This window comes from Tympanuchus pallidicinctus, unplaced genomic scaffold (genome assembly GCF_026119805.1).
Source record: "Tympanuchus pallidicinctus isolate F22 unplaced genomic scaffold, pur_lepc_1.0 scaffold2, whole genome shotgun sequence".
In the NCBI taxonomy this organism is placed as follows: Eukaryota; Metazoa; Chordata; class Aves; order Galliformes; family Phasianidae; genus Tympanuchus; species Tympanuchus pallidicinctus.
In genome coordinates, this window is record NW_026294721.1 from 8,132,272 (window position 1) to 8,159,413 (window position 27,142).

The 27,142-nt window shown below is 39.7% G+C and overlaps 1 protein-coding gene across 2 annotated transcripts in view; it reads left to right on the top strand.

Moving 5' to 3' along the window:
• Window positions 1-27,142, top strand: part of FAM193A (family with sequence similarity 193 member A) — a 98,744-nt gene that overhangs the window by 66,152 nt on the left and 5,450 nt on the right. Inside the window, exons 21-23 of one of the 2 annotated variants that reach the window (XM_052683049.1) lie at window positions 1,911-1,992; window positions 4,298-7,647; window positions 8,997-9,263. In XM_052683049.1, the coding sequence (XP_052539009.1) occupies window positions 1,911-1,992; window positions 4,298-4,391 (176 nt within the window). In that variant the 3' untranslated portion in view covers window positions 4,392-7,647; window positions 8,997-9,263. Of the gene's footprint in view, window positions 1-1,910; window positions 1,993-4,297; window positions 9,264-27,142 lie in introns of both variants that reach the window. The other variant, XM_052683048.1, reaches the window with a different exon arrangement.

The window sequence follows — 27,142 nt, forward strand, 5'->3', positions numbered from 1 at the left end:
AATTTTCTTTCTATTGCATTCTTTTGTTCTGCTTTCCTGAAAGCTGCTAAGGCCGACAGCAAAGCAGCTGAACACATGCACTGCTAGCTGATTTGCCTTGGCAGCGGGCTGCTCTATCTGCTGGATCTGTTCCTGAGTGCACTTGGTCCCTCCTGGGGCTGGTGGTCGGGGCAGCTTTGTGGTACAGAAATGTCTGCTCAGAGCACACAGCTGAGGAGCAGCAGTGCACAAGTGACGTGTTTGCTAGAATGACTTAACACTGCAGTTCATGCTGCTGTGCTGCCTGGTAAGCCTGTAGCACCTCAATCCTCCAGTGGCAGCCTGTGCCTGAGTACAGCATTGAACTTTTTTTCTCCTGTACTTTAGTTCTTCTGAATACTATATTGTTATGAGGTTTTGATTGCTTTGTTGTTTTTTAATTTGCAGAGAACAGTGTATTCCGGTCGTTTAAGTAAGACAAAACTCTAATCTTTTCTGCATAGGGATGAGTGTTATACTGTAGAAGGAATTTAGGTCACTTCTTGCATCTTTTCTTCTCTTTTTCTCTGTGTATGTAGATACACACAGACAGATGCTTTTTCTGCTGTTAATATAAATATATTTAACAATTTCTGAAAGCTGTTGTTCAAATGTAGAAACATGAGTCTGATTTTATAAAGAGGTAATTGTGCAACTCTCTGGATCTGGTCTGGGTAGCTACTTGGAGTAGTTGTCTTTAGAACTAAAAGAAAGATGGTGTAATATGGTGTAATAATTTCTTTGGCTGTAATTTCTTCAAGATATTGGGTTGCTGGACTAAACTAGCAAAGGCACAAAAGATCAGCTGTGGAAAAATGTACAGGTATTGCAGAACTGAGGCAACAAAGAATTTGTTTCCAGAAGAAACATAAGGTCATCAAACATTGCTTCTGGTATGATCTCAGTTTCTTGAAGAAATAGTCTGGCAGAGCATTCTGACTCCTCTTTTTGAAGAGATTGGGATGTAGGGAGCACAGGGCTTTCAGGTTCTTCAGAAGTAAGTTGCAAGGCAAAAATACGTAATTTTTGAGCTGTCAGGAAAGTCTTTAGGGAAGAGTTATCTGCTCTCATAGTTCCAAGGATTCTGGAAAGTAGTGCTGTGTGCTAGGTGTTTTCAGTTGTGTGCTTTGAGTCTTGCTGTCTTTGGAATGTGTTCTGAGTCTGCCTCAGAAAGGAGAACGGTGCATGATGCAAAGGGAGAATTAAAAGAAAGAGGAAAGCGATTGGTTTCTGCTGCAAATCACATTTTCTGAAGTATCTATGATAGAAAGTACAAGAAAAATAAGTACCAGGACAGTATAGTATACCAGTAGCTACAGTAGCTGATGCTCAATTGTGACCATGTTAAAATATCAGAATAATGTTTGGAAAAGAATCCTGCTCACAAATAGTGTGACTTGCACAAGCAACTTGTGATGTCCCAGAGGGGAACTGAAGTTCTGCAAAACCAGAATTCTTTAAGTTTTTTCTTTAGAAATACAACTTCTTCAGTCTTTTCTAAACCTGCCTTTATGGTAGCAAAGCCATCGAAATTCAGGCAGTCAAGCACGATCTCCTACCTGCCTCTTCCTATAATTTGATGTTTCTCATGTGTATTCCAGGCTTTTCGCATCTTTTGCAATCCATGTGATCAATAAATTCTGTTACTTTGTCTCTTCCTTGTTTCCAATGTAACTCCTTGAGAGATTGAGCAGAGATAATAGTCTGAGGTTTTTAAGAACACATTTTCAATGACAAATTTGTATTAATTCAGCCTAAATGTGAATAATCACTGGTCTAAAAAGCTCAGACAGTTCTTAAAAAAAAAATTAAAAAATCAGCTTCTTTTCTTACTTTCTTCTCTCTTCATCCCCTGTGAAATCTAATGTAATGTAATCCTTTTTCCTTTGTAGATGATGTTTTTCTACCCAAAGACATTGATTTAGACAGTGTGGAAATGGATGAAACAGAGCGAGAAGTGGAGTATTTTAAAAGGTAAAGTTCTGTAATTCCTGCATGGAAAGCTGTTGTGGTTCCTCCGTTACGCTTAGTGACCAAACCCTAGGATTGTCTTTATGTCTCCAATGTTCTCATCAAGATTTTCAGAATATCCCCAGCTATCTTTTCTTTTCTGTAAGCAAAATTTGAATATTTCTTTTATTATCCACGTGGATAAAATACAGACAAAATACTTGCTACTGTTTGTTTTTTTTTAAAGTGAAGGTGATAAATACTATGTAAGGTGTTAATTATTGGACAAGTAACTTTTACATTTCAGATGCTATTTTTCAATATTTCATGAGTTTTATTTCATGAGGTTTTTACATGTTTATGGGAGCTATTACTTTGGAATTTTATATTGCACATAAAATAGAGATAGCCCAAATGCAAATATTAGTTTCTACTAATGACAGAGGAGATGCTTATGCTAGTGCAGTGACAATAACAATAAAATGAGCTGGTACTTGAGCCTGTTTTTCCATTTTGGTTGCTTTTGGAGTTTGTTATTTATGTTTAAGTGTTTCAGGTAAGGGCAGACAGCTCATACATGCATAATACAGTGTGTTCTTCCATAGCACTGTAAACTACTCACATGTATGTTCTTCAGTTAGAGCTGGCTGTGCTAGTTGCCCATGAATACTTCTTAGTAAGTCTTTCATCATGATTTTAAAAAAAGATTTATAGATAAATAAACTTTCAGTAGTTGGATACTTTAGAATCGGTGGTTGTTTCACAAGACAACTAAAGCCATTGATTTTAAAGAATAGATTTTAAATCAGGCTTTCCATATAGATATTGAATCTTTTCTTACATACTTTTGATAGTCTGTGTGCTGGGCACTAATACACATCTGAATCTTGCGAAGGACAGCTGCTTCTCTGTGCTGAGTATTCCTGTACAAAATTTGTATGTTATTTAAATCAGTGTTTTAAAATATCCAGAAATACTCGAGTGACTGACCAGCTAACAGATTTAGCTGTTTAGATTGAAAGGTTTTATAGTTGGAACGTGACATATATTAAATAGTGCTAGTGAAGAAATGTGTTCTTTACATGTAAAAGTGGGGCTGAAATTTATACAGGAGTTTGCCATAGATGATTCCAGATGAACAGCTATTAAATAGTACAGTTATGAGTGTTAATCAGCTCGATACAATCTATTTAACTTTCATCTGTGAGGAAGTAACTGTACAGTTTGCACACATGCCAGTTTTCATGTTTGGAAGAGGTGCCTGAAATGCCCCTATAAATGCTGTTCTAGGCAATCACCATGGAGACACCTTTAATATGTATCATTTAATAATTTCCAATGTAATCAACAGCAAGCTAGCAATATTGCTTGTTCTCCATGGCAGTAAGCTCCGCAGGAATTGTTCTCTATACTGATTTTGTTAATTTATCATCCTTTCTCGTTGCTTTGGAGCAGTGACAGATACATTATTACACCCTGACTTCAGAATTAATTTTGCAAACTGCTTCTAAATTTGGCATGGAAAGAACAAAAGAAATCTACTTGACTATCCATTGTACCCTTCTTATTTCTTTCCTTCTGTCTGTTCCCCTTACTTGGTTTTCATTTCTTGGAGAAATCATGTAGCCTTCCATAGAGGGAACTCCTTCACATAGGAGTTACCTTTATGCTGTCATGGAACTTCTAGCCCAAACAAGCTACACCAGACCTTGATAAAGGTCCTGAGCATGAATTAACAGTCTCTGAAATGCCTTTTTCTTAGTGCATGCCAATCTTTTCCAACAGATTCTCCCTAAGTATGCATTGTGCCCAGTGAATACAAGTGGATTTTTTGTGCTAAAGATTCTTTTTCTAGTGTGTGGACTCTTTGTCTGCTGTATTACAAACACCCTTTCCTCAAATATTCATTTCAGATGCCACTTTGCTGTAGTCAGACTGGTGTGAGGAAAGAGCAGTGCTCTGTGCCCTTGACTCTTGTGCTTTATCAATTACCTACTATTCATTCTTGTTCTTACAGGGTTTTTGATAAATACAGTCATGTCAGTTCTGGTTTTGGTTAACACCCAGTGAGCTTCTGTGCTGATAAATATGCAGTATTCCTTGTTTCTTCTCCCAATTGCTCTTGCCAATACAGTGGTATTTAAAACAACCAGTTTCTGATCTACATGGATAATGGGCAAGTCATTTTTTTTTTAATAAAATTTTTTGTGAAGTTTTGCCCTTCTGAATGGGAGCTGCCCTTCAGAAAAGGGATGCCATCAGTGGTGGTTTTGTTTTGGTTTTTTTTTTTTTTAAATATATTGGTTTCACTTTTTACTTTTTTTTTCAGGTTCTGCTTGGATTCTGCCAGACAGACAAGGCAGAGACTTTCCATCAACTGGTCCAATTTTAGCTTGAAAAAAACCACCTTTGCTGCACATTGAAATGACACAATATGGGGAGGGAATCCTGCAGGAATCAATGAACGACAACTCCACTTACCTGTCCTGCTGTGCTGAGAGCTTATCTGGTCTTGAGCCAGTGCTGCCTTGCCTTGTCCCCAGTGCTGTGTGGATCTGCACTGAACCCTTTGGCCTGATAATTCTTGCGGACTGAAAAATTGCCACTTTCTACCTGAATTTGTTAGCTTGTGTGCTTGTAGTCTGTGAGTGAGACTTACTTGATTGTAGCTGTATGCCGTTGGAGATGAAACAATAGCTCTTTTCCATCTCCTTCTGAATGCCTTGGCCTCAAAGACTTTAAATTGCTTAGGCTTGGGTGGAGGCCAAAATACTAGTTTGCATCATCTGCAGTGGCTCCTGTCACTTCTGCATCTAGCTATGTTTTGTCATTCTGACTCCTGACAAAGGAATGGACCTGGTCAGTTGTGCTTTCATCTGCTCCAAAATTCTCCTGACATGACTTCATGAAAAAGAGGCTCTTACAGGACAAGTATTTCCTCAGTTCTTTCACAATCTACTGTTTAAGAGTGTACAAGTTACGCTATTTGTGTTTTGATTTTTTTTTCCTGACTTGTAGCCAGCTTGTGTAAGAATACTTGCAGAATGGAGAAAATTTAAAAAAAAGAACAGTACTCACACTATCGAATCTGTTATAGAGTGTATAATTGTATTAACACTGAAGCCTAACTGGCTACTTTTTTAACATATTGTTAAGTAATATTAAAATCATGTCTTTCTTTTTGAAAGATGGAATACATTAGTATGGCAGAAGACCTGTGTCTTGCTTTTTTCTATGTGGGTGGGGTGAGGGAAGAAATGTACTTGGATAGAGTGGTATTCTACACTGAATCTAACGTTCTCTCAGGATTGGTCAGTGAGTGCTGCTTAATTTTAGCATGTTTCTGTAGGAACTCTTGTTTTCCACCTCACATGATGGGAAAAACTTTCTGCTAGTGCAGCAAAGATTCCTGCTGAATGCTGGAGTTGTTTGTGAATTCTGTGAATTACTATAATGCTTCTATTGAGAAACAAGGTAATACAAATATTTCCAATGCAATATTAGTGTAGAAATGAAGTAGGTAGGCTCAGTGTTACTGTTGTGTAAGTATTTAACAATTTAGTGGTGTTTTACAGGTTGCATAGTGTCTTAGTCTTGTACTTAAAAACGTTTTTCTGATACCCTACTATTTAGAATAGAGCTATGTTTCATTTGGATGACTGTATTTACCCGATTTATAAGGGCAGTCTTCCATTTTTATTTTCTTTACAGAAAATAAAACTTCCATTCAATGTATATTTGAAAGGACAGTGCAGTTTCAGAGCCCACTAGTTTCCTTCTCTAGAACCATTCCCATGCCGTTTTTTTTCTTCTACTTGCTAACATATTTTGTGCTGTAGCTGCTGGGCTTGAGACTGCTTTGCAAGACACAGTACAACTACACTTGGCTCGAGACTTGAGAACGTTGAATGAATTGTTGCTTCCATTTCCCCTTTAAGGCCAGTATGTAGCAGGAGGGCTGCCTTGGCTACAAACCACTGAGACACCTACAATTTCATATCCCTTTTCTGCCGGTCCTGGAGCTCCCATCCTGGATTGTGCTTCTCGTTCAGAATATAGTTGCTCAGTTTACATTCATCCATTGTAGGTAAATGAGATTTCAGCCTTCCTTATGTAGAGGAGGGGATGATAAAATACCCATTATCAAATTACTGACCTGGGGCTTAAAGGGGAAAACTTTTTTGTTACTCTTCAGGTTCAAGATGAGGAGGAAAGTAATAGCATAGCCTCATTTTTTTTAATGGAGTATTGTAACGTATAATGGAGTAATAATATTTTTATTTACCTATGCTGAAGGAAGAGCATCTCAAAACTAAAAGCTAGTATCAATGCCACTGAGCTTTCACTGTCTGCAAATACTGTGTATGTTCAAAATATCTGCAACAATTGCTGGAGAAGAGTGAGCTTTGCTGTTTCTTGGGCCATTGAGACTTGCATCTGTTGCAGCCTGAATTCAGTCTTAGTTACATAACAGTTTAGATGCTTTTAATATGGCACAGCAGCTGTGAAAAATGCTATTAGAACACCTAAAGCTGGGTGTGTTGGGAATCCTTGCAGGTTTTCTCAGTTATAAAGTATAACACAAGGTGGCAGTGTATGTCATCACTTGTACCCTCTACGTCTGCTCTAAAATTGGGGCATGGAGTGGAAAAATGAGTTGATGTCATGTGACCAAACAGTGATGTGGATTCCATTTTCTCTAGATTAGGAAAGCTTTGAAGAATACTGAGTTATTTTTGATGGGGTTAGAAAACTCGTTATAGTTTCCACTAATAAATTGGGGAAAAAGTAGTCTTTATTCTTTGTTAACAAAGATGTTATGAATGATGCATGACTATGACATGCTTTTCCTTATTCTGAAATCCTCAATTAGGAGAACAAGCCTCCTTTGGAAAGTCTAGGGGAATATATGTCTGCATTCATTATCTTTTTCAAATATACTTGCCTGAAGCTTCATTGTCTGTTATTAGTATAACTGATGTGATTGCATGCAGTGCACAGAAAGCATGAAGAACAAATCTGAATGGATCTGTTGTTGCACCTTGATGAAAACTTAAAGGCAAGTCTTGTTTTTCTCAATTCTTAATTAAGTGAAGATAAGTGCAGAGCGGTCTGGGAGGCATGAGATGTAAAAGTAATAAACTGAGTTCTATGAGTTTTCTGGCCTTGGGCAAATGAGTTAATTACTGCCACTTTGCTCATTAAATGGTTTTAATAAGGATTTGCTGAATTATGAGCATGTTTCTCTAGTGCCCAAGTAGTGATGTGAAATATGTTGAAATGCAACACTAAGGCGTCTTATTGGACAAAAATGCTTTTTGACTTCAGGTGTATTAAATCCAGAGACAATACATTCAGGTACTTCCAGTAGAACTTCCAGTAGAAGAGTCCTCTAAATACATTATAATGGAGTAAATTTTTTGCTGTTGCTCTTTTCTGAGACAACTGTTGTTCAAAGGAAGATGTCTTCTCTATTTTCTTTTCTGTTTTTCCAACTGAACAAAGAAATAACACCAGACCTCTGGCATCATTTCTGTTCTTCACATTTTTGTGTTCAGTTTCAGCTTTGCAGCTTTTAGCTGTATTGTTGGGCCTCCTCCAGCTCAGTGCTTAGAGTTATTGAAGAAAGTACCTGTCGTTGCCCTCTGAATCTACATAAGCTGATGAAAAATGCATCAGGTAAAGCTTTGTTTTTCTATGACTGTGCTGTCCAGAAGAAATATTATTGTTCTGCTTACAAAGATGGTAGTTACAAATAGGATTTTCAAGTGGCTAGTGTCCAATTTCTGTCCTGTGGTTTGTAGAAATTGTAGAATGAAGATTAAAGAAGGTGTGTATTGATCATGTACTCTGAGTTTTCCACAGTTACTTTTTTGTAAATCTTCTACCAGTCTGAATGTATTTTTTTTATCATGAATACATAATATTATGTCACTAGCTATTCTTTATGCAGAGTCACCAAGAGTTGGTGTGAAATCTGGGTCTGTAACCTAAATGTTCATTCCAGTACATCTGTGTGACAGAAGTACAGCAATCCACAAATCTGCAGAGGTGCAACATAGCACGAGAGAGCAACTTGATAGTTCTTCTCTAGAAATCCTCAGAAAACTGACTTCTGATAAGCATCTGGTAATCTTGATTCAACATCTGCCTTTGTTTTCTTCACCCCTTCTCCTGAAGGCTAAACAGAGAACTCAAGCCAGCATCTCTTTGATAGGCCCTAATAGCCACAAAATGATCATTTCAAATATGTTAAGGGTAAAGAACATATAGGAAGCTAACATTTTTGCTGCAAAAATACTTACATTCAGCTTATTATAAAAGGAAGCAGTAGGTAGGTGTGGTACCTGTGGAAGAAAAAAAGAGTGCATAGTATTACATGGTAAAATTAATAAAATACTGTTGTAATTAACTTGCGATTATCTGCAGCTTACATTATGTGAACGAGCATGCATTCCACATTAAGTATGTCACAGCTTATTCAAGTCTGATTTTTCTGAAGGAAAGATGTCTAGACTTGCTTTCCAATTTTGTTTTCCTTCAAGAAGACAGGCGACTCAAGTTATACAGCGGTTTGGGATAGTAGTCTTGTGCATGCGAGCAGCATGATGTTGTGTGAGGGTTTTTTCTTATGTCTCAAGTACAGGATTGAAATCCAGAGCTCTGGAGAGTGGCAGGTTGGGATGCTGAACTCATCAGACCGGATAGCTGTATTGCTGCCTGCTGTTGCTCCAACCGATTGTGTGCTGCAAACCATTCATCTACATCAAGTGATTTTTTGTTAACTGGCAATACCTAAACAGCAAAGCCCTCTTCTTCCAAGAAAACAAAGAAGTGGGGGGAATCAAGTCACTCAGAATCATGTATTTGGATATATAAGCCTTATCTCATACACTCTGTATTCAGGACATTTTGCAGCTTTTTTGTCCATTTGTTAATTGACCATTAACTGGATTCTGCAGTGCAGCTAAGAGCAATTAAGTTGAGGTTTTCTAATTTATTTTTTTTTTTTGGCCTTGTTTTCACAGGATCAGGTTCACAAAATGGCTGAGAGTAGTTTGGGCCTCTGGACCAACTCCTGCCTCCAGCAGAGCCATCCAGGGCCCAGGCATCTTTTGAAGCTTTTCCAGAAGGAGACCCCACAAATTCTTTGGGTCCTTGTGCCAGATCGCCACCTGCATAAGAAAGAAGCATTTCCTGATGTTCAGATAGATCAGTGCTCCAGGTTATTCCCTCTGCCTGTTGTCCTGGCACTGGGCACAATTGAGAAGAAACTGGTTCTGTCATCCCTTCAGGTATTTATAGGCACTGATAAGTTAAGAGCAAGTAAGAAGTAGCCAAATTCTGAGAGAAACGGCTCTTCTTGGACCAACTTTAACAGACTAGTGGGGAAAAACAAATTTTATATAGCATTTCATCACCACATTCACTGACATATGTTGATTATATCAGGGTATAAGTTCTTTGCTCTACTGAGTGAATTTTCATGACTGTAAGTGAGACCACAGCTCTGCAGTCCTGCTGACTGTGAAAGATGTGATTGCTTGAACTGTTTCCTGAAAGTGGGAGTAGTGGTACTCTTGCCTTCCTCTGCTCCGTTATGCAGTGTCATATTTTCAATTTTCTTAATTGAGTTTACTCTTACTTTCTATAGCAGCCAGCAGATTAAGTCTTTGCCTCCTGGTTAGCAAGTGAACAGGCTCTTCTGTTTGAAAAGCATAATGGAAACATGGCTTGCTGTCATTCATCTTATGTGCAGCTTCTACTTGCATCTTTCTTTGTCATCCATCTTACAAGCTTTATAAGGTAGTCTTCCTTTCTGAGACTGAGGGCTTATCTGAAAAGTCCATTTAAAGAATTGATGAACCTCTTCAATAATGTAACTGGGTTGCAGGTTACTTGCCCAAGCCGTTTGTGGTCTATAGTGAAACTGTTTCAGTCATTCATTCTCCCAGCTGCCTTTGAGCCTGTGTCATTTACATTGATCATACTTCACATATTTCACCAGGTGGGGAAAATTTCTGAATGCTTTTCTGTAGAAAAGCTTATTCTTTCAATACCATGAGTTATGTTACTTGAGTGAGAGGTATCTTCACTGTGTAAAATGGACTGTACATTTTTAAAAATAAAATAAACCTGGGAGTGCCTGTTGTTTCAGTGTAATCTGTGATTAGCTGGCCTGATGTTTCTAAGTATATAGAGAGTGGGTGAGAACAGAATAAAGGCAAAAGTCTGTTATGTAATGTGTTGCTCCTTATCTGAGCTATGCCAGGTGTTAAACACTTTATAGCAATTTGTCAACCTGCAAGAAGTAGGTTTTGAATACATCACTTATCTGCTTAGGACTGTATTTTACTGCTCTGTAAACTGATACAAAAGCATTATTGGTAGCTGTGCACCAATAATGATGAAAGAATTGACATAAGGCACATGTAAAGTTGCAAGAAGTTTCAGATGTTATTGAAATTCTCTAATGAGCTGCAGCTGGGGTTGTAATGCTACACAGGAAGATGAGAAGGTGAGAAAGTGAGAATTAAGCAGGCCAGTGAACTGATTGAGTGGTATGAGAAATAATTCTCAAGCAACATCAGAAGTGTTACTCTCTTAAAAAAATATTTCTTAATTTCGGTTCGAAGACCACTAGTTGTGATCATTGTAGCAATGGCTTTTCTGAAATGCTTTTTAAACCCCTCTTGACCATTGCCCTCTTGGGCATTGTGTGCCACAGCTGGGTTACTAGAGAGAGCTGGCATCTTCTTATTTGGTCTGAATTTGCAGTCTCCTGCTTTTGTTACTGGTAGCTGATGTTTGTGGGTTTTTTTTTTTTCCTCCACTTCAATACTTTTTTTTTTTACATCAATCTATGCTTGTGCAATAGGAACATCATTTCTGCACGCTTTGAAACATCTTAGGCATAGAAACTGAGGGAGTCTTGAATGGATTAGGTCTGGGCAGAGATTCTAGCTTGAGATATTGCCAAAATCTGCATGGTGATGCATGCAAGTAGACTAAACACAGAAGAGAAGTCTTAAAATGAAGTTATTACCCATATAAAGATATGTTTGTCTCTCAATGTCAGTCTTTTAAATAATGTGGTGTAGGGGTTGGTCTGCTTGCCAATTCCTTTTTCTCATACCAGCAGTATGTGAGCATGTAAAGGTATGAGATTTTGGGAGCTGGAGCCCAAATACAGTCTTAGATGGTAATCTCTAGACATGGCTGGGTGATTCTGCTTGTTGCTCAGCTTTCTTGTTTAAACAAACAAAAAAACTTATGTGTTCAAACTGGGAGATTATCATCTATACCTTAGATTGATTTTTTTTTTTTATAGCAGTTGACACTCTTAATAATACTTCTGGCAATACAGATTCAACCAAACAAAGTAGCCTAATGGGGAAACAGGGCAGCTGGTTGAGAAATTGTGGAATCACAATTCCAAGTGTTTTGAAATGACTGAGGAGGAGAAAAGCAAAAGCCTAATGCTCTTTGGGTATGGTCTGGAATGCCTTCTGTGTGTTAGATTGCAGGAGATAATGCAACATAATTGAGAAAAGCATGCATGTTACCTGTTTCAATTACATGTATGAAAATTGATGTTCTGTTTCAGTGTGTGATTAAATGGTGTAACAGGCCTGTGGTGTTAAGATAACATTGTTTTGAATGTGTCGAGTTGAAACATTGCCTAGAGATGCTGACTTCAGATCCTACTTCCTCTTTATATTTTTCTGCTTGTGGTAACATTATCTTGTAGGCCTAAACTTTATAGAACCCTTTATTTCGTGGCTATGCTCAATAAACGTGCACTTAATTTTATCTTCTGTGAGAACCAAAATGAGGTAGCTGTGAGTAAATGAAGAAGAGGAAAAAAGATAATTTGAAAATATTTCTAAAATGTGTACTAACGGATATTTTTTCCATCATGAAGTCTTTAGTAGTTCCTTTTTTTTTTTTTTTTTTTTTTTTTTTTTTTTTTTTTTGCATTGTAACTTGAATTGTAAAGCATGAAGAAGTTTTTGAGTGCAAGTTCTTATGGCTTGCAGCTTTTTGGAAAAATTGCTTTGTTCTGTTAGAGGACTGATTTAATCCATTTACTTTCTGAAAAAGCTTTTGTTTCAACCTGCTTTGACAGTATTTCTCATTTACTGTTACTCCTGTAATTCAGTAGCAAATTGCCAAATTGAGATTTGGTCTTTCATTATGATAATTACTAATGAATAGTTATATTTAAAATATCTCCAAACTGGCTGACTTCCCAGACCAGCGTACAGCTGGAATAACTGGGCCAGGAAAGAGGTGAGACACTTTCTTCCTTCTCATAGAAAAAGCAGGGTGCAAAGAGCTGCTTTGCCCGAGTTGCTATGGGAGTTTGAAACACCAAACCCAGTTCAGCAGAGACCTGTGGCTGGATTACATGCCTGGCTTATGTTGTGAGATCTTGTAGAGGGTATGGATTTAACAATTTTTAAAAGAAAAGAAAGAGGTGATTTTTGCAGAGCTGTAAAGCATTTGAGCTTTTGGCTTCATGGTGTTCTATGTACCAAATGTTCTGTTCTTTTGTGCAACTTAAGCCACTGTATCCCAAGCTGTCTCAACAAGTTGTTCCTTCTTGCTTTTAAACAGACCTTGTGACTGAGGTTTTCTGAAAGTACTTATGAAGAAATTGGGTTGTGTAAGTAATGATGTGCTGTAGAGGCTTTGTGGCAATAGATCTTAGGAATTAATACTACATTTTCTAGTTTCTTTGGTTAAACTGTTGTCTCACATGTGCCTGTGAGGCTGCAATTATGCCATAGCATTTCTTATCATGTGTGGACAGATGCTTGGCTAAAACCAGATGTAGCAGCCTGTACCATAGCCAGACCATGTTGTGAGTAAGCTTGATAGGGTCAAAATGAAGTAAAATTCCCAGCTGTTCTCTACGTGGTCGTAGAAGAGGTCTGGTGTTTTTTAACTCCTTCATTCCAAGCATAGTAATGACATTTCATGTGCTGGAGAAGTGAGGTATGTAGGAACTGTTGATCTGCTGGTCTTCTGTCATTTCATAAAGCAGGAAGCATATAACTCAAAGCTGTGACCAGGAAGTAATACAGACCTCTGGTGCTTTGTTTTTCTGTGCACCTTTCCCTTCCTGCTCCTAGTTTTAGTAAATTTGTCTTTTGACTTACCACATCAGGGAATCAGGTTGATTTGGTTGCAGTTTTTCCTGTCACTACATTTCCTTGAGGGAGTGGGAACTGTGAAGTGATCTGAAAGCCACATATCACTGTTCTACATGGAAAGATGTTTTAATCATTATTAAATAGCTCTTTTATGTTTCTGAAGGATGCTTGTTCTGTGGAGCACAAAATGGAGGTAGGGGGAAATTTTCATCTGAAAGGTGTCATGCCAAATTTTAGTAGCAAATGAGGTGATAGGAACATTAAAAGCTAATTAATGCTGTGGGTTGTGTTCTGGGGTCAGTACTGCATGGACTTAACTGCTACAATATCACCATCCTACGTACGAAGTAGTTACAGCTTACATGTTGAATATGTGGAAGGAGTTTAGCTATGGTATAAATGTGACTTCAAGCAGTGATTGTCTACTGTGTACAGTGATCATTATATCTACCCACTAGAAATGAATTTCCAAGAAAGCACGTGACTTATTTTGTTCACCTTACTTTCTCTTATAGAGAGAAACTAAGAACTTTCATTAGAAGCAGTGAGTTTTGTATTGAGTGAGGATTCTTGTTTCATAGCAGATGTACTCATTTGCATAGAGTGGGCTAATTTCAGATGATCAGCTCAGAATGGATTCATCCAATGCAGCTAAATCTTGCCATTTCCCTCTGAGAAGTGTATAGAGAATTGAAATCACCTATTGCTGTGCTAACATGAGGGAAGGAGACAAGGAATATGCAAATAGTGTGGCAAGTGTATGTAGGCCTCCTGGTCTGGAAGGACAACTGTATTCCAGTAGAATGAAAAGTTGCCTCTTCAAGCTTTTTATTGAGAATTCAATATGAAATTTGACACTCGATTTACTTTTTTTGAAAAAGAAAAGAAGTTTTCCATTACCTTTGATTTTATGGAATGTTTAGTTGGGAAATAATTGTCCTTTTATCCAACAGTACAAAACACTGGATACTAGGTTTCTGTAAAGAGGGTATGATGCTTTTAGAGAATTGCCGTAATCTGAGCAGAAGATGTGAGCGTACTGACTGCTTTACATTAGCCAAAGTGGGGTTACTGGGATTGCAAAAGCTGCAAGTTTTTCAGGAATGAGAAGACCCAGCAGGCAACTTGAAATATTTGAGTACCTTTTGCTGAAGTAGCAATGCTCATGTCAGCGATCTCCTACTTGCCCAGTGTGTAACCGAGGAAGTTTGGTTACACTGTGGAAGCTTCATCTTTAAAATACAGTCGGTCTGAGTATCAGCTGTTGGAACCACAGGAGTAATTGCTGTGGATCCAATCCTTTCGAAATCTGGAGGTTATGTACTGTTCTTCCCCTAGGATGAATTGTTGAAATACTTCTGCTCCTTTTTTTAGTAGCATTCTTTTGGTCCCTAGTTGAGGAGGTGCCCTGGAAAGGAAATGCTCTGCCCATAGTGAGAATGGTGTGGCCTGTACAGAAGTTCATCTGCTCTGCAGCCAAGTGAGCTTCCTGTTTATGTTCACAGTCATCTTCTGCTGTCTGCCATTGCCAGCAGTAGATGCTTTCTCATGAATAGAGATCAGCATCAGGACTATTTCAAACTTAATCCGGATTTTAAATAACTTCACAGAATCACAGAATGACCAGGGTTGGAAGGGACCTTAAGGATCTTGAATCTCCAACCCCCCTGCCACATGCAGGGTTTGACAGTTCCAGGAGGTGGACTTAGGCCATGCATGCTGCAAGGTGCCAAGTCGCAGCATCGCTGCCTACTGTATTTGTAATCTGGCCCAATTGCAAACATGGAGCATAGGCAGCAATTTTCATAGTGGCAGTAAGCCCTGAAATCTGGTAGGGCACTGAAGTGTAATGTGTTACAGCCTGGGCTTTCCTTACAGATGAAATCACAGAATCATAGAATATCCTGATTTGGAAAGGACCCAAAAGGGTCATGGAGTGCAGCCCATGGCTCCACACAGGACCACACAAAATTCAAACCATCTTTCTGAGAGTGGTGTCCAAACACTCTGTGAGCTCTGACAGCTTGAGGTCGTGCCCACTGCCCTGGGCAGCCCGTTCCATGCCCACCGCCCTCAGTGCAGACCTTTCCCTCACCCCCAGCTGCCCTCCCCTGACACAGCTCCATGCTGTTCCCTCAGCCCTGTTGCTGTCACACAGAGCAGAGCTCAGCGCTGCTCCTCTGCTCCCTGTGAGGAGCTGCAGCCGCCATGAGGCCTCTCCTCAGCTCCTCTGCTCTGGGCTGAACAAAACAAGGAGCCTCCAGCTGTTCTGCACACATCTCGCTCTCTGAACCCTTCCCTATCTTTGTAGCCCTCCTTTGGATGCTTTCTAATAGTTTCTTGTCCTTCTATTGTGGTACCAAACCTGCACCCTCTGTTTGAGGTAAGGCCACACCAGGTGATCTCAAGCACCTTCCCTGTGCAGACTGTATGGCTGTTGCCAGCTCTCTGCTGCTCTCTCAAAGCTGCTGCATTACTTGGCAACAGGTGATCACAAGATGGCTTCTATTTTGCTGGGGAAAATAGTTACTTGGTTGCAGAGGGAGTTTTAACTCTGAATGCTGCTTGTGTTCATGTCCATATTGCAAACCTTGAAAAATTGGATGGTCTCTTCAGTCAGAGGCTGAAACCAGAAAAAATCTCAGAATAGGAGCACAGGGTAAGATTTTTCAGGTCAGAAAGGACTTGTGGAATTCTCTAATGCAACTGTTCCAAGCAGGGTTAGCTTTGAGAATGGATCAAATTGTGTAGATGTTTACTCAGTTTGGCCTTAAACCTTTCAAGATGGAAGCTGCAACCTCCTTTTGCAGCCTGTGTAATGACTTATTAGTTGTAATAAATTGGCATTTTAGTAATTATTGTTCATTTTCTAGCTTTACCTCATTTTTTTGTGTCACTTTCTATTTACATTAAAAAAAAAAAAAAAAAAGGCACCTAACAAAGTTCTGGACATGTATTAACTCTTGCTGTTAAAGGATTTGTAAATGAAGCAGCATTCCCAATTCTTCATTTTGATTGTTCTCTCCACGCATTTTTTTTTAAATCTCCACTGTCTTTACCTACTTATTTCTCCTTTCATGGTTCCTCATCTATCCTTGTGATAGTGGTAGAGGAAGGACTGTTTTTCGTGAGTTCTGGGCTGTTTGGAATTGTTTTAATACCTTTTATGCATCTCAAACCATTGATGTTCCTTTTAGTGAGCTAGTTACCACCACAACTAGTGGTTCTGAACAGTGAGATGAGAACAGAATCCAGCTCTCCTGTTTCTAAAGCAGCAACTTTTCTTGACAATTTGTGTTCAAATAACTTGTATCTACTAATGAATGCTGGATGGTCAAGTTCCTGGGTTAGCTCAGTCTTGAGATAGAGATTCAGTTCTTATGGGAGGTTACACTATGTAACAAAGTGTTGTAAGCATTGCGGTAAGTGTTTATTCTCCTCAGAATAGTGTAGCAACTGGCACGCAGTGTGATATGTTTGTCAGTGTTGTTGTGGGCTGTTCTTTGTTGACACAGAATATTGTTCCACTTTGGGTGCATCATGGTTGTTTCAGGCCTTTCCTTTTTTTGACCTACACGATCTGTGTGTTAAGTAAAGAAAATACTAAATAAATGGCAATGGGTTTTCCCTGGATGAAATTAGTTGTTGACCTTAGGCTACTATAAGCAGCATTACTAAAAGCCCCCACTGATTTTCCTGGTGAGCTTAAGGACACCTCTGAAACAGCTTTTTGTGAGTTAATGTTTGGGGGAAGAACGTAAGGGGTGGTGTGAATGCTGCAGTTGCAGTGTGGGCTGATGGTTGCTTGAATGAGTGGACTTCCTGATTCAGAGGTAAAGAATGAATGGTCTCTCCTCATAGTTTCATTTTTATTATGAAAGGTACTTGAACAGCTCACTGGTGTCTGCAGCCCTACGCAAATGCTGCCTAGACAATCATTTCCATTGCAGAAAAAGTCCAGCTGCCACACCAATGGGAAGTTGAGGCTTTCAGTTCATTAAAGCAAGCTTCTATGAGTGCATGTACTCAGTTGAGAATGTTGCAGTGTCAAGAAGGGTCTGAAAAAGACTTCAACTTCAAAAGCTTCCATTGTCTCAAGACACACACTGTTCCAGCTCAGCTGCCTCCTGTTGTAGCACTGGGTGTAAGTGTGTAGTTGCAGCAGCTTTGCTTTATTAGTTGAATTTCGAACATGTACATGGAGTTATCTTGCTAGTGGTTCAATTAAAAGGTCTGAGAACTGCTGAGATGCTCCTTGTATTCTTATTCATTTACCTACTTTTTGTCTGGTTTGTTCCCTTTGCTGTGCTGATTCTCCTGTATTTGCAGGTTAGCTCCTTGAAACTGGGTATTACTATGATGTAAAATTAATATGATGTAAGTAGTTTTGGAGAGTGGTCTTGTATGCTTATTTTTTTTAAAACCCCTTCGTGCTAATGGTTACTTTGGCATTACGTCAAAACACTGCTGTTTTACAAAGCAGCAGCAGGATGCTGATGACTTCTACTAAGAAACTTTTTCCAGGATAACAGTTGCATCCAAGCTTTAAAGGAGGAGGCTCTGTAATACTGGAAGAGTTAGTTAAAAAAAGTAAATAAATAAGAGTGGGATTGGGTGTCTTCCACATGAAAGTTGTTAGTCCCTTTTTATCCTAATTGAATTAGTCATTTTACTGTATTGTTGAAGCTGTGTTCGTGCTTGCTCTAAGGGTTAGGGGCCTTTCAGTGTTTATTATGGGAATAATATTTAGCCACCAGATCCCTGATGTCAAGCCTTGATGATTGGGGGGAAGAAGTGGTGTTAACAGTATTTCTGATATCAAAGAATGATAGAATAATACAATGACTTGAGTTGGATGGAACCTTCTAAGATCATCCAGTTCCAACCCCTTTGCCATGGGCAGGATTGCCAACCACTTAATTAGGTACTAAATTAGGTTGCTGAGCACCCCATCCAACCTGACCTTGACTACCTCCAGGGATGGTGCATCCACAGTTTCTCTGAAGAGCCCAGTGCAGAGAAGTTCCAGTGCCTCACCGTCCTCTGAGTAAAATGTTTTTTACTTTCCTCTTAACATCCAACCTAAGTTTCCCCTCTTCTAGTTTAAAACCATCTCCCTTTTTCCTATTGCTATCAGACTCCCTGGAGCCTTCTCTTCTCCAAGCTGAACAAGCCTTTCTCATAGAGAGGTGCTCCAGCTCTCTGATCAACTTTTGGCCCTCCTCTAAACCTGCTGTAACAACTCTGATTCTTTTTTGCAGGAGAACCTTGGCCTTTCTGCAGTATTCCAGTTGAGCCTCACAAAGACATAATAGAAGGGAACAATCTCCTCTTGCCCTGCTGGCCACCCCTCTTTTAGCAGCCTACTGTTGGCCTTCTGGGCTGCAAGAGCATATTCCTGCTGGCTCATATACATATTTTTGCCCACAGATCCCTTAAGTCCTTCTCTGCAGGGCTGCTGTCAAGGGGGTTATCCTAGTCTATAGGTATACCTGGCATTGCCCCAACCCACGTGCAACACACTGCTTTTGGCTTTGTTAAATCTCATGAGATTCTTATAGGCCCACTTCTCAAGCTTGTCCCAGTCCCTCTGAATGACATTCTTTCCTTCCATTATACCAGCGGCATCCCTCAGCTTGGTGTTGTCTGGAAACTTGCTGAAGCTACACTCAATCCCACTATATCATTGATAAAGATGCTGGAGACCTCCAGTCCCAAGATGAAACCACTTGTCCAGCTTTTGCTTATGTTCAGTGCTTTTCTATATGATGGATTGTGTCTGTTTGTCATGTAGTGAGCTTGAGAATTAGTCCCCAGTGAGGAAGAACTAAAGAAATTTTTCTTCCTCTCTCCATTATAAAGGAGCAGAATCAGATAGTGTCTGACCTGTCACTTCCTCCTCCTCTTCTCAGAAGCTGGAAGACTGCAGTTCCTTCATCCCACATCCTCATCTCTACTCAGATATGTGCATCAACTATTGATAATTATAAGAAATCCAGGGTACTTCAGGTGAATTCCAGTAAGATTGTGATGGCTCCTAAACAGTGCCCTGACTATCTGAAGAGGAACTATCCTAGAACAATTATTAGGAGCTCAGTGTGCACTTCCCCATAGCACTTCTCCATAGCTGTGGAAGTTACTATGTGCTTACTTGCTGTAGTGTCTCAGTAGCTTCTTCTTGTCCTTTCTCTTTGAGGGACGTCTGCTCTGCATGGTATGAGAGAATCTTTCAAAAGAGAAACCAGCTGACCTTTGTGATTTATCCCTTCCTCTTCGACTCCTCAAACTTCTGTCAGATGGAATTTCTTTTATAAAAGCTCCAGAGATGGGTCCATGTTCTTTAATGTATGTACTTCTTATGGCACAGCACTTGTCTGTTGTCACACCGATGTCTATCTGTTGCATATGCACTATTGCAACAGCTGTTGTCAGAGTGAGTGATCACATTGCTTGGGTTTGTTCTCCCTCACTGTCCCTGCCTATAGCCAGAAGAACATGCCTTGCAATGCTTGGTTCTGGCAAAAACACTGCAATAAAATAGACCAGAGACTGATGCAAGCTCTGAACCCTTGGGATGGAGTGCCTTGCTGTGTCATATTATTGTATACGGATACAATATGAAGGTAGAAACAGTTTATTAATAGGGGAATCACTTTCAAGAAGGAGATAGACCTTATTGTGTGCTTTGACAGTACCAGAATATCTTACTGTAACTTTCTTAGTTTGCTGACTTATGACTCAGATTCACCTGCAGGGAGCAAAGTAGGAGAAGCACAGCTGCTGAAAACCGTTTAAGTTTAAGGGAAAATGGGTCTGAGCCAGAGTTGGAAGCTGGAAGAATAAAGAGGCAGCTTGCAGCCAGCCAGGCTGTCTTATGCAAGCACACTGTAACTGGCCTCCGGCCTTGGTTCAACTTGACTTCAGCTGAAGGCAGTGCAGTGTTCTACCAGAGGCAGCAGGAGGGGGGAGGAATCAAAGTATTGGCAAAGAATGAAGGATTTTTATTGTCATTTCTCTGCAACGTACCTCATAAAATCACAGAATAGCTTAAATTGGAAGAGACCTTAAAGATTATTGAGCTCCAACCCCCTCACGATTCCAGTTAGAGAATGCCTGGAGTCCATGCTAAGCTTTGTGTGAGGCAAGGGTCTCCTGGTGATGATGTAAATATGCAGCCATAGCATGTAAGCAAAGGAACTGATTTGATGCTTTGCTGGAGAGAGCAACTTCTTAATTCTGAGTGTGTTTATGCTTGTAACCCCAATAACCTTTCTCTGTAGTATATGCTACTTAAACAAGTATTAAAAAAAAAAAGTGCTCTGATAAGATTATTTTACACTTGCCTAGCACTTTTCATATAAATTGTTCATGCTGAGGGCATGCATGACATTTGTAAGGTCAACTGGAGATAAACTGCAAAGTTAGGTGACTTGCTGAAAGTTAGAGTTGCTAAGTATGGGGCATCTCACTTTGTCTGCTGGCTCCTCTTCATGTTTAAGCCAGAGACTCATTTAGACTTGGACTAAACAATTTTGTAGCAAGTGAAGTTGATAAATCAAGCTAGCAGCATGTGTTAGAAGTATAAACTGACTACTGTTCCGAAGAAGAAATTTCCTTCTCCCCTCGTGGCTTTATGGCTTTACTGTTCCACTTGGAGCAAAAAAAGAAAAAAAAAAAAAGAAAAAAAAAAAAAAAAAAACTTTCTAAAAGCAAATTTTCTTTGCTGAGGTAGTAGCTGCCAAAAATAAATAAATCAATATAAACGCTATGTGATTTGAATGCAGAACATGAATATATTTGGAACTACTGCTGAAGAGGATCTGTCACTTGATTGAAAGACTAAAATGTTCAAAATATATCTAAGGAATGAGTTTATTAGGCTTAAATATTCCGTTTTGTTTTCTTTGTTAGATTGCCAGTTGGCTGTAGAAAATTGTAGAGCTTTTTCACCTAATCTTGAAAAATGATAGCAAGAGGTGCAAGCATTCTGATAATTTCTGCAAAATGGTATTTTGCCTTTGTCAGATGAGGATCTGGTTTTGACCAACTGATATTTCTTCATTTTTAGTGTTTGATTGTGCTCTAGTTCTTAGTAGTCATAACTGGAAGTTTGTGTGGCGTCCAGCAGTGCACATGTGTAACATAAAGCTGGAGTTTGGCCTAATGAATGCAGCTTTTTGTGTTTCTTCACTGCTAGAGAATGAACGTGAGCCATGAGGCAAGGCAGAGGGTAAGAGTTCACTGACATTTGAGAGCCATTAATCTGATACAAATGCTTTCACCTAGCTGCTCTCTTTTTGAAATGTTGCCCAGTTTTAAGTGTCAAAAGCAAATGAAGTAGATGAACCATTCTGCATCATACTTATGTTCCACAAGCTATATGTTTCTCAGTTACAGCTTTTTGAGCTAGAGCAAATATAGAGCACATTAACACAGGTAGTGTTGAGGCTAACCTCTGCTCTTGACCACGAGGTTTTCAAACCCTTGCGGTGAAGGTTAGTGATGCTCAAAGAGAATCCTGCTAACAATTTCCACCCTTTTGCCCTCCCTGCTATGCAGAAGGCTTGCTGAAAATATCAGCATACCTCAACCACAGTCTGGTTGTGGTGGCTTAATCTTGCAGTAATTCTGGCCAGCTTGGTGATTCCAGCCTACTGTTCATGCATAGGTTGCTCTGTTATCCTGGGGCATTTCCATGCAATGCTCCCAGGCTGACATTGGACGTCTGTCTTTGTTCCTGTCTTGAAGGATTTGTATCTTCGGCTGCAGCCCCAGCTCCGTGAAGCTGCTGATGAAATTCCTGTTGACTTCAGTAGGGCTTGGCATTTCCCACTTGTTGCTTCTTTCATGCCTGTGTTCATTCATCTCTGCTTTTGTGCTCAGCTCTCCTCTCTCACTCTTCCTCCATCACTCATCTGAAAAGATGATAAAGGTGTGTAGAAATAGCACATTCTACCATCTTCAGAAAGGTTATTTTGTGGTTTCCTGGAGAGTCTAAGCTTGTGTCTAGCTTGCTTGTCAGACCTTTTTCATTTTTTTTCTTTCTCTTATGAAACTTGTGTTGAAGGCCCAGCCTGGCAGGAAACCATCTTTTACAAACCACAGCAACAGAATCGTCACACAGAATTATCCCCCTCCCCAAAACTGTCTGAAAGATCACATAAGTGGCACAGTTTCACAGCCCTGAGAATTTCACTGCTTTGCAATGGGAATGCACACACTGAATAGGAAATCCCAAGATGTTCCACTGCCTCTGCCTCAAAGAGCCAGCCTTTGCTTAGTCTCATATCAATTCCTCTTAGGGTTTTTCATCTGTGTGAGGGTGGAGGTGAGGGACTTGACTTTCACCTGCATAACAATTAGCTCAAATAGCAGGAGATCTCATCCAGGCCGTGCATGTGCTGAAGAGGTTGTGCACTGGGGTCATTGTGACTTTTGATGAGATTGAACTACAAATGAGAATGAATTGGAAACTTTTTCAAGTTGTTATTTGTTGCCTACCTGTCATGATCCTTTTCTTCTTTCCAGTGCCTACTGTTTATTTTTACTAAAATGTGAACTCATTTCAGCATCGGTACAAAATCAGGGTTTGATTTGTTTGTACTAATGTGGTGTTCTAGTTGGTGACCAGTTTTGGGGAATTTGTGAATTATCTCTGGTTGTGTGCTATTTATCTTTCTCCTCTGTGAGTCTTAGGCTTATTTTTTTCTGCTAAAAGATAATGCTATCTATTAGACATTCTGCTAACATGCTATCTCTGATTTTAGATATTGCAAACAAATACTGCTGTGTCAGTAATGGTCAGCGAGTTTCTTATTTGATTCAACTTGATAATTTTAAGTAATACTTATTAACAAAAGACAGTGAGTCATCACTGTTAATTGTTAACTGTCCTTGGGGGTCAAGAAAAACAAAATTCTGTGTTATACAACAGTTTATAGGTAAAAGCATCGAAGGAAAAAAAAACATTAGTTGTGTGTTGTATTCACTATTCAGGTTGTTAAAGGATGGTAATAATTTGTTAGTTCAATTTAGTGGTACAAAGAATCATTTGAACAAGACCTAAGAGTAGGTTACATAAAATCAGAATTGAGACTGGAATTTTTGTTGAAAAGCCTAGATGCTGTCTTGTCCAGGAGCATCTGAAGCTGTTCAAGTTTTCTCTCACATCCAAGAATTTTTGCACCCTATTTACAACATCCTCATGGAACAAAAACAAATTTTTGTGTTGATTAGAAAGAAGAAAGTCTTGTAGATTAAAATAAGAACCTGTGGGTTTGCGTGACGCTGCATCTTGTTGGAAGTGTCTCTTCCTGTGCAGTTGTTGGCTCTGACTCCTTGGGTTTATCTGAGGTTTTCCAGCCCTATTCTTTTGCAATTCATTGTTGGGAATAATTAGGCTCAAGATTTGTGATAATCAGTGAAGGGTCAAATCCTGCTTCTGGTGTTGGTTGGCAAAATAGCCAATTACTACTTCTACGAGTTTTAAGTTAGTATTTATTTTCTACAGTAATTCATACCTTTCTTATAATCTCTCTAGGTCTGATTGCTATACTACATTTTATGTAGGGCTTAGTTGATGGCTAAGGAGGCCCCATTCCCCCTGCTCCAGGAAGTCATAACAGTGGCTGTCAGAATTTGTGTGGATGTGGAGCAGGTCTGAAGGTGGCTGTTGTCAATACCCAGGAATTGCACCCACCAGGATGCTGTTGTGTCCCCATGCTTGCAGGTGAAAGCTCACCCATGTGTGATGCCTGCACTGGGTCCCCACACTTATCAGTCAGCATCTTTCAAAGGCTCTGAGGTCTCAAACCTCTTACCTGCAAGCAAGGAAAAGGACAAAAACCACTTGGATTTAATGCTTTAGAACTATCATTCACATAACAGAGTGAAGGAGTTTAGGTGATGTTGCATGTAAGGAGATTGTCATTCCAATCTTCTCTACCTCATCCTTCCCCTTGAGTTTTTGCAGTGTTGATGTTTGCTGCTGTGTACATTTCTGTTTTGGATAGATGGCTTGTGCCAGAGTCAAGAGAGGAATTGTTTGAAAGTATTACAAGCAGGCTGGAGTGGGAGAAAGAAGAAACTATTATGGCAAAAAGGTGTTTTGATACAGTGTGAATTGTCAGGTGTGGTCACTTCTCTTTTGTCCATGCACTGCTTCAACACTGTCTTGCCTCTCCAAAGCCTTTACAGCACTGTGTGTCTCTAGGGCTCAGAAACACGATCAGGAGCCTGGTTGTGGTTCATGGATTGCCTACTGAAAATGACAAGAGTAGCCACCATTGTTTGTAAGCTTCTGGCGTAGGCCTGGTGGCTGGGGGACAAGCAGCATCAGGAACCTGTTCAGGATGGACGATGTGCCCCACATGGCTGTGAGATAAGGCAGAGCCCTGGTTGCGTGACTGTGAGATAACGTCTAGCACACAGCAGCTCTGACCGCAGGTACAGACTGCAGCAGTTGGATGGGGAGACAAGGGGGAAAACCCAAAAGAATTTGAAAATCTACTTGAAAAAAAAAAAAAAAAAGTCGTAGCCTCTGGCTGAACATTAAGCTAGAAAAAACTGCATACGTAATGTTCAAGTAACAAGCCATAAAAGAGGCCACACTGCAAGATGAAAGATTTTTTTTGACGTGATGTACTAGTGATGAAAACTGCCAGGGGATGTCGCAGTTGATGACTTAAGGATGGAATTTCCACATTGCTTCTGAGTCCTCTTGGTTACGCGGTGACGCCAGCCCCTAAGGGTTGCTTTAACACTGATTTTGTAACAGCTTTTAGCGTGCAGCCACTGCTTTTTATTTTGGACATTGACACTTCTGTCTCAGGAGTGAATTTGATGCCTCTGTGTTTCTGTCAAGGAAATGTGAGAAACCCTTTCCTGTTCCTATACAGTCAGGGGAGTCCAGGGACAGAGAATGGCTTGCTTATTTCTTTGAATGAATGAATGGAAGTGCCCAGCAATGTTATGTAGTCTGGTGCATTTATGGATGCTCTTTGGAGTCCAAAGATGGACTTCATCTTATGGAAATGAGAAGCTGTAAGTAACACTGTGTGTTTGCAGTTCCTAGTAATGGGGCTGTGATTTTGATTCTGGTTGCTCTCAGCATAGAGGCAAGCAGAACTGTACTGGTAGGTAGCAGTGCAATAACAGAAGAAGTTGGCATTTCTGCAAGAGATTAATGTGGCTGGTAGTTTGCTTTAACTTAACACCTAAAGATTTGCTGCTCCTCTACAGATGCATTAGGCCAGTGTGTTTAAAGTTATTTAAATGAGGCTGAGGAGGAGGTGTGTGTCTTCACCCTTAATTTCACAATTTAGGTTTTCTGGTGTTATTGGTTTCTCAAGGGTCAGTTCTGAGGCAAGTCACCTGAGGTGATTCTTATTGTCACTTCTTTGAGAACTTGCTAAACTATTCATTATAAACATGCAATATGCTCCCCCCTTTAAGTAACACTTAAGCATTATGGTATCACAGTGACTAACAGGACTCTTAATGCCTCTGTTTCATTCCTGGAATGGTTTGCAACCCCTAGTCAAATATTAGATAAGACATGGTGAGTTTCTCTGTTGCATCAAGTTTTGTGATGTGACAAGTTTAAAAACATGATGTTCTAGGAGAAGTTCATAACTGCCAGCAGGAATTGCTTCTGTCAGCCCGAGTTTCGTGATAAATTGAGGTGTTCTTGTGTGCATGTGCCCCCTGGGTCATGGTTATTTGCAAAGCTTGTTTGAATAAGTTACAGCAAAGCATATATCAGACTTTCCCGTGCAGCTGTTATTCTTTGGCTCTGGTTTAAAAAGTGTGCTTCTCAGCTTCCTGTGCAGTGTCCTTAGGCTCTGCAGCATGCTGCGTGTGATGAAATCAGGGAATTTCAGCAAGCTAGAGGAGGAAGTGAACGTTCAGTTCTCTTGCATGGTCATGTTCAAAATTACCCTGATAAAATGGGGGGGAGGGGGGGAGCAAGTTCAAATAACTCCAGAAAATGACTGTAATAGGTACAACATCACTGAATTTTTAGAAATAGCAAATCTCCAACAGCAGTATTTTGTGGAGAAAGTCCTAAGGCAGTTACACTGCCTGCATGGGTTTTGAAGCAAATGCCATGGTCTAGAGCTGGCAGGTGGTTAACCAAAGGGAATTTCATTTTGCTATGGCAATAGGAAACCACAAAACATGCATCTTCCTCCAGGTCATGCAGTGGGCATACAGAGAAAAAATCCTGGGGGTGGAGGATGTGGAGGAGATGCTAAAAATTCATATCTACGTTGCTCTGGTCTATTCAGAGAGGTGGGTGGAGAGTGATGTGTGGCACCACAGGTATCTTGAATTGCTATTCTGTCTTGTTAGCCAAATCAAGGTGCATTGTCAGACTGTACTTAAGTCTACCTACTGTAAAGGGCTCTTCTGAGTACTTTCACCAAATGCTGTGCTCACTGGTGTGTTTGCCAGTCAATTAGAATGTCTTGCTCAAAAAGGTCCCTCTTAGAAAAAAAAAAAATTGATACAGCAAACTTGAGTTTTAGGCTGTATATTTGTGCTGGTGGTATATTAGAATCCACTCTACTGAATAAACACATTTACTTCTTCTGAACAGACAAGCTGGAGGTGTCTTGAGATTAAATAAAAATCTAATTGTTAATCTTTCAGATGTTTTGTAATTCGTGGGAGTAATTTAAGAGAAGAAAGCAGTGTAAATAAATGCAAGAAGCCAACCATCTGCTTGCTTTGTATCATAGGCATATCTGTCCATTCAGTGGAATTGCTGCCTGGATTGGCCCTTTTTGGTGCACGTTCTGGGAAAAATTGAGTAGGGGTACCTGGATCCATAAAGCTATTTGTAACATCCGGCTCTTGGCAATTTCACTTTGTCTTTCAAACGGTTGTTGCTATATGTGCACTAGCAGATGATTCGTGGTTGTAAGAGTGACTTATGTGATCTACTAATCTGACTTTTGTTCTATCAGTTTTCCAGATATTCTGATCTTGTTAGAATGAGCAGAATTAAAATT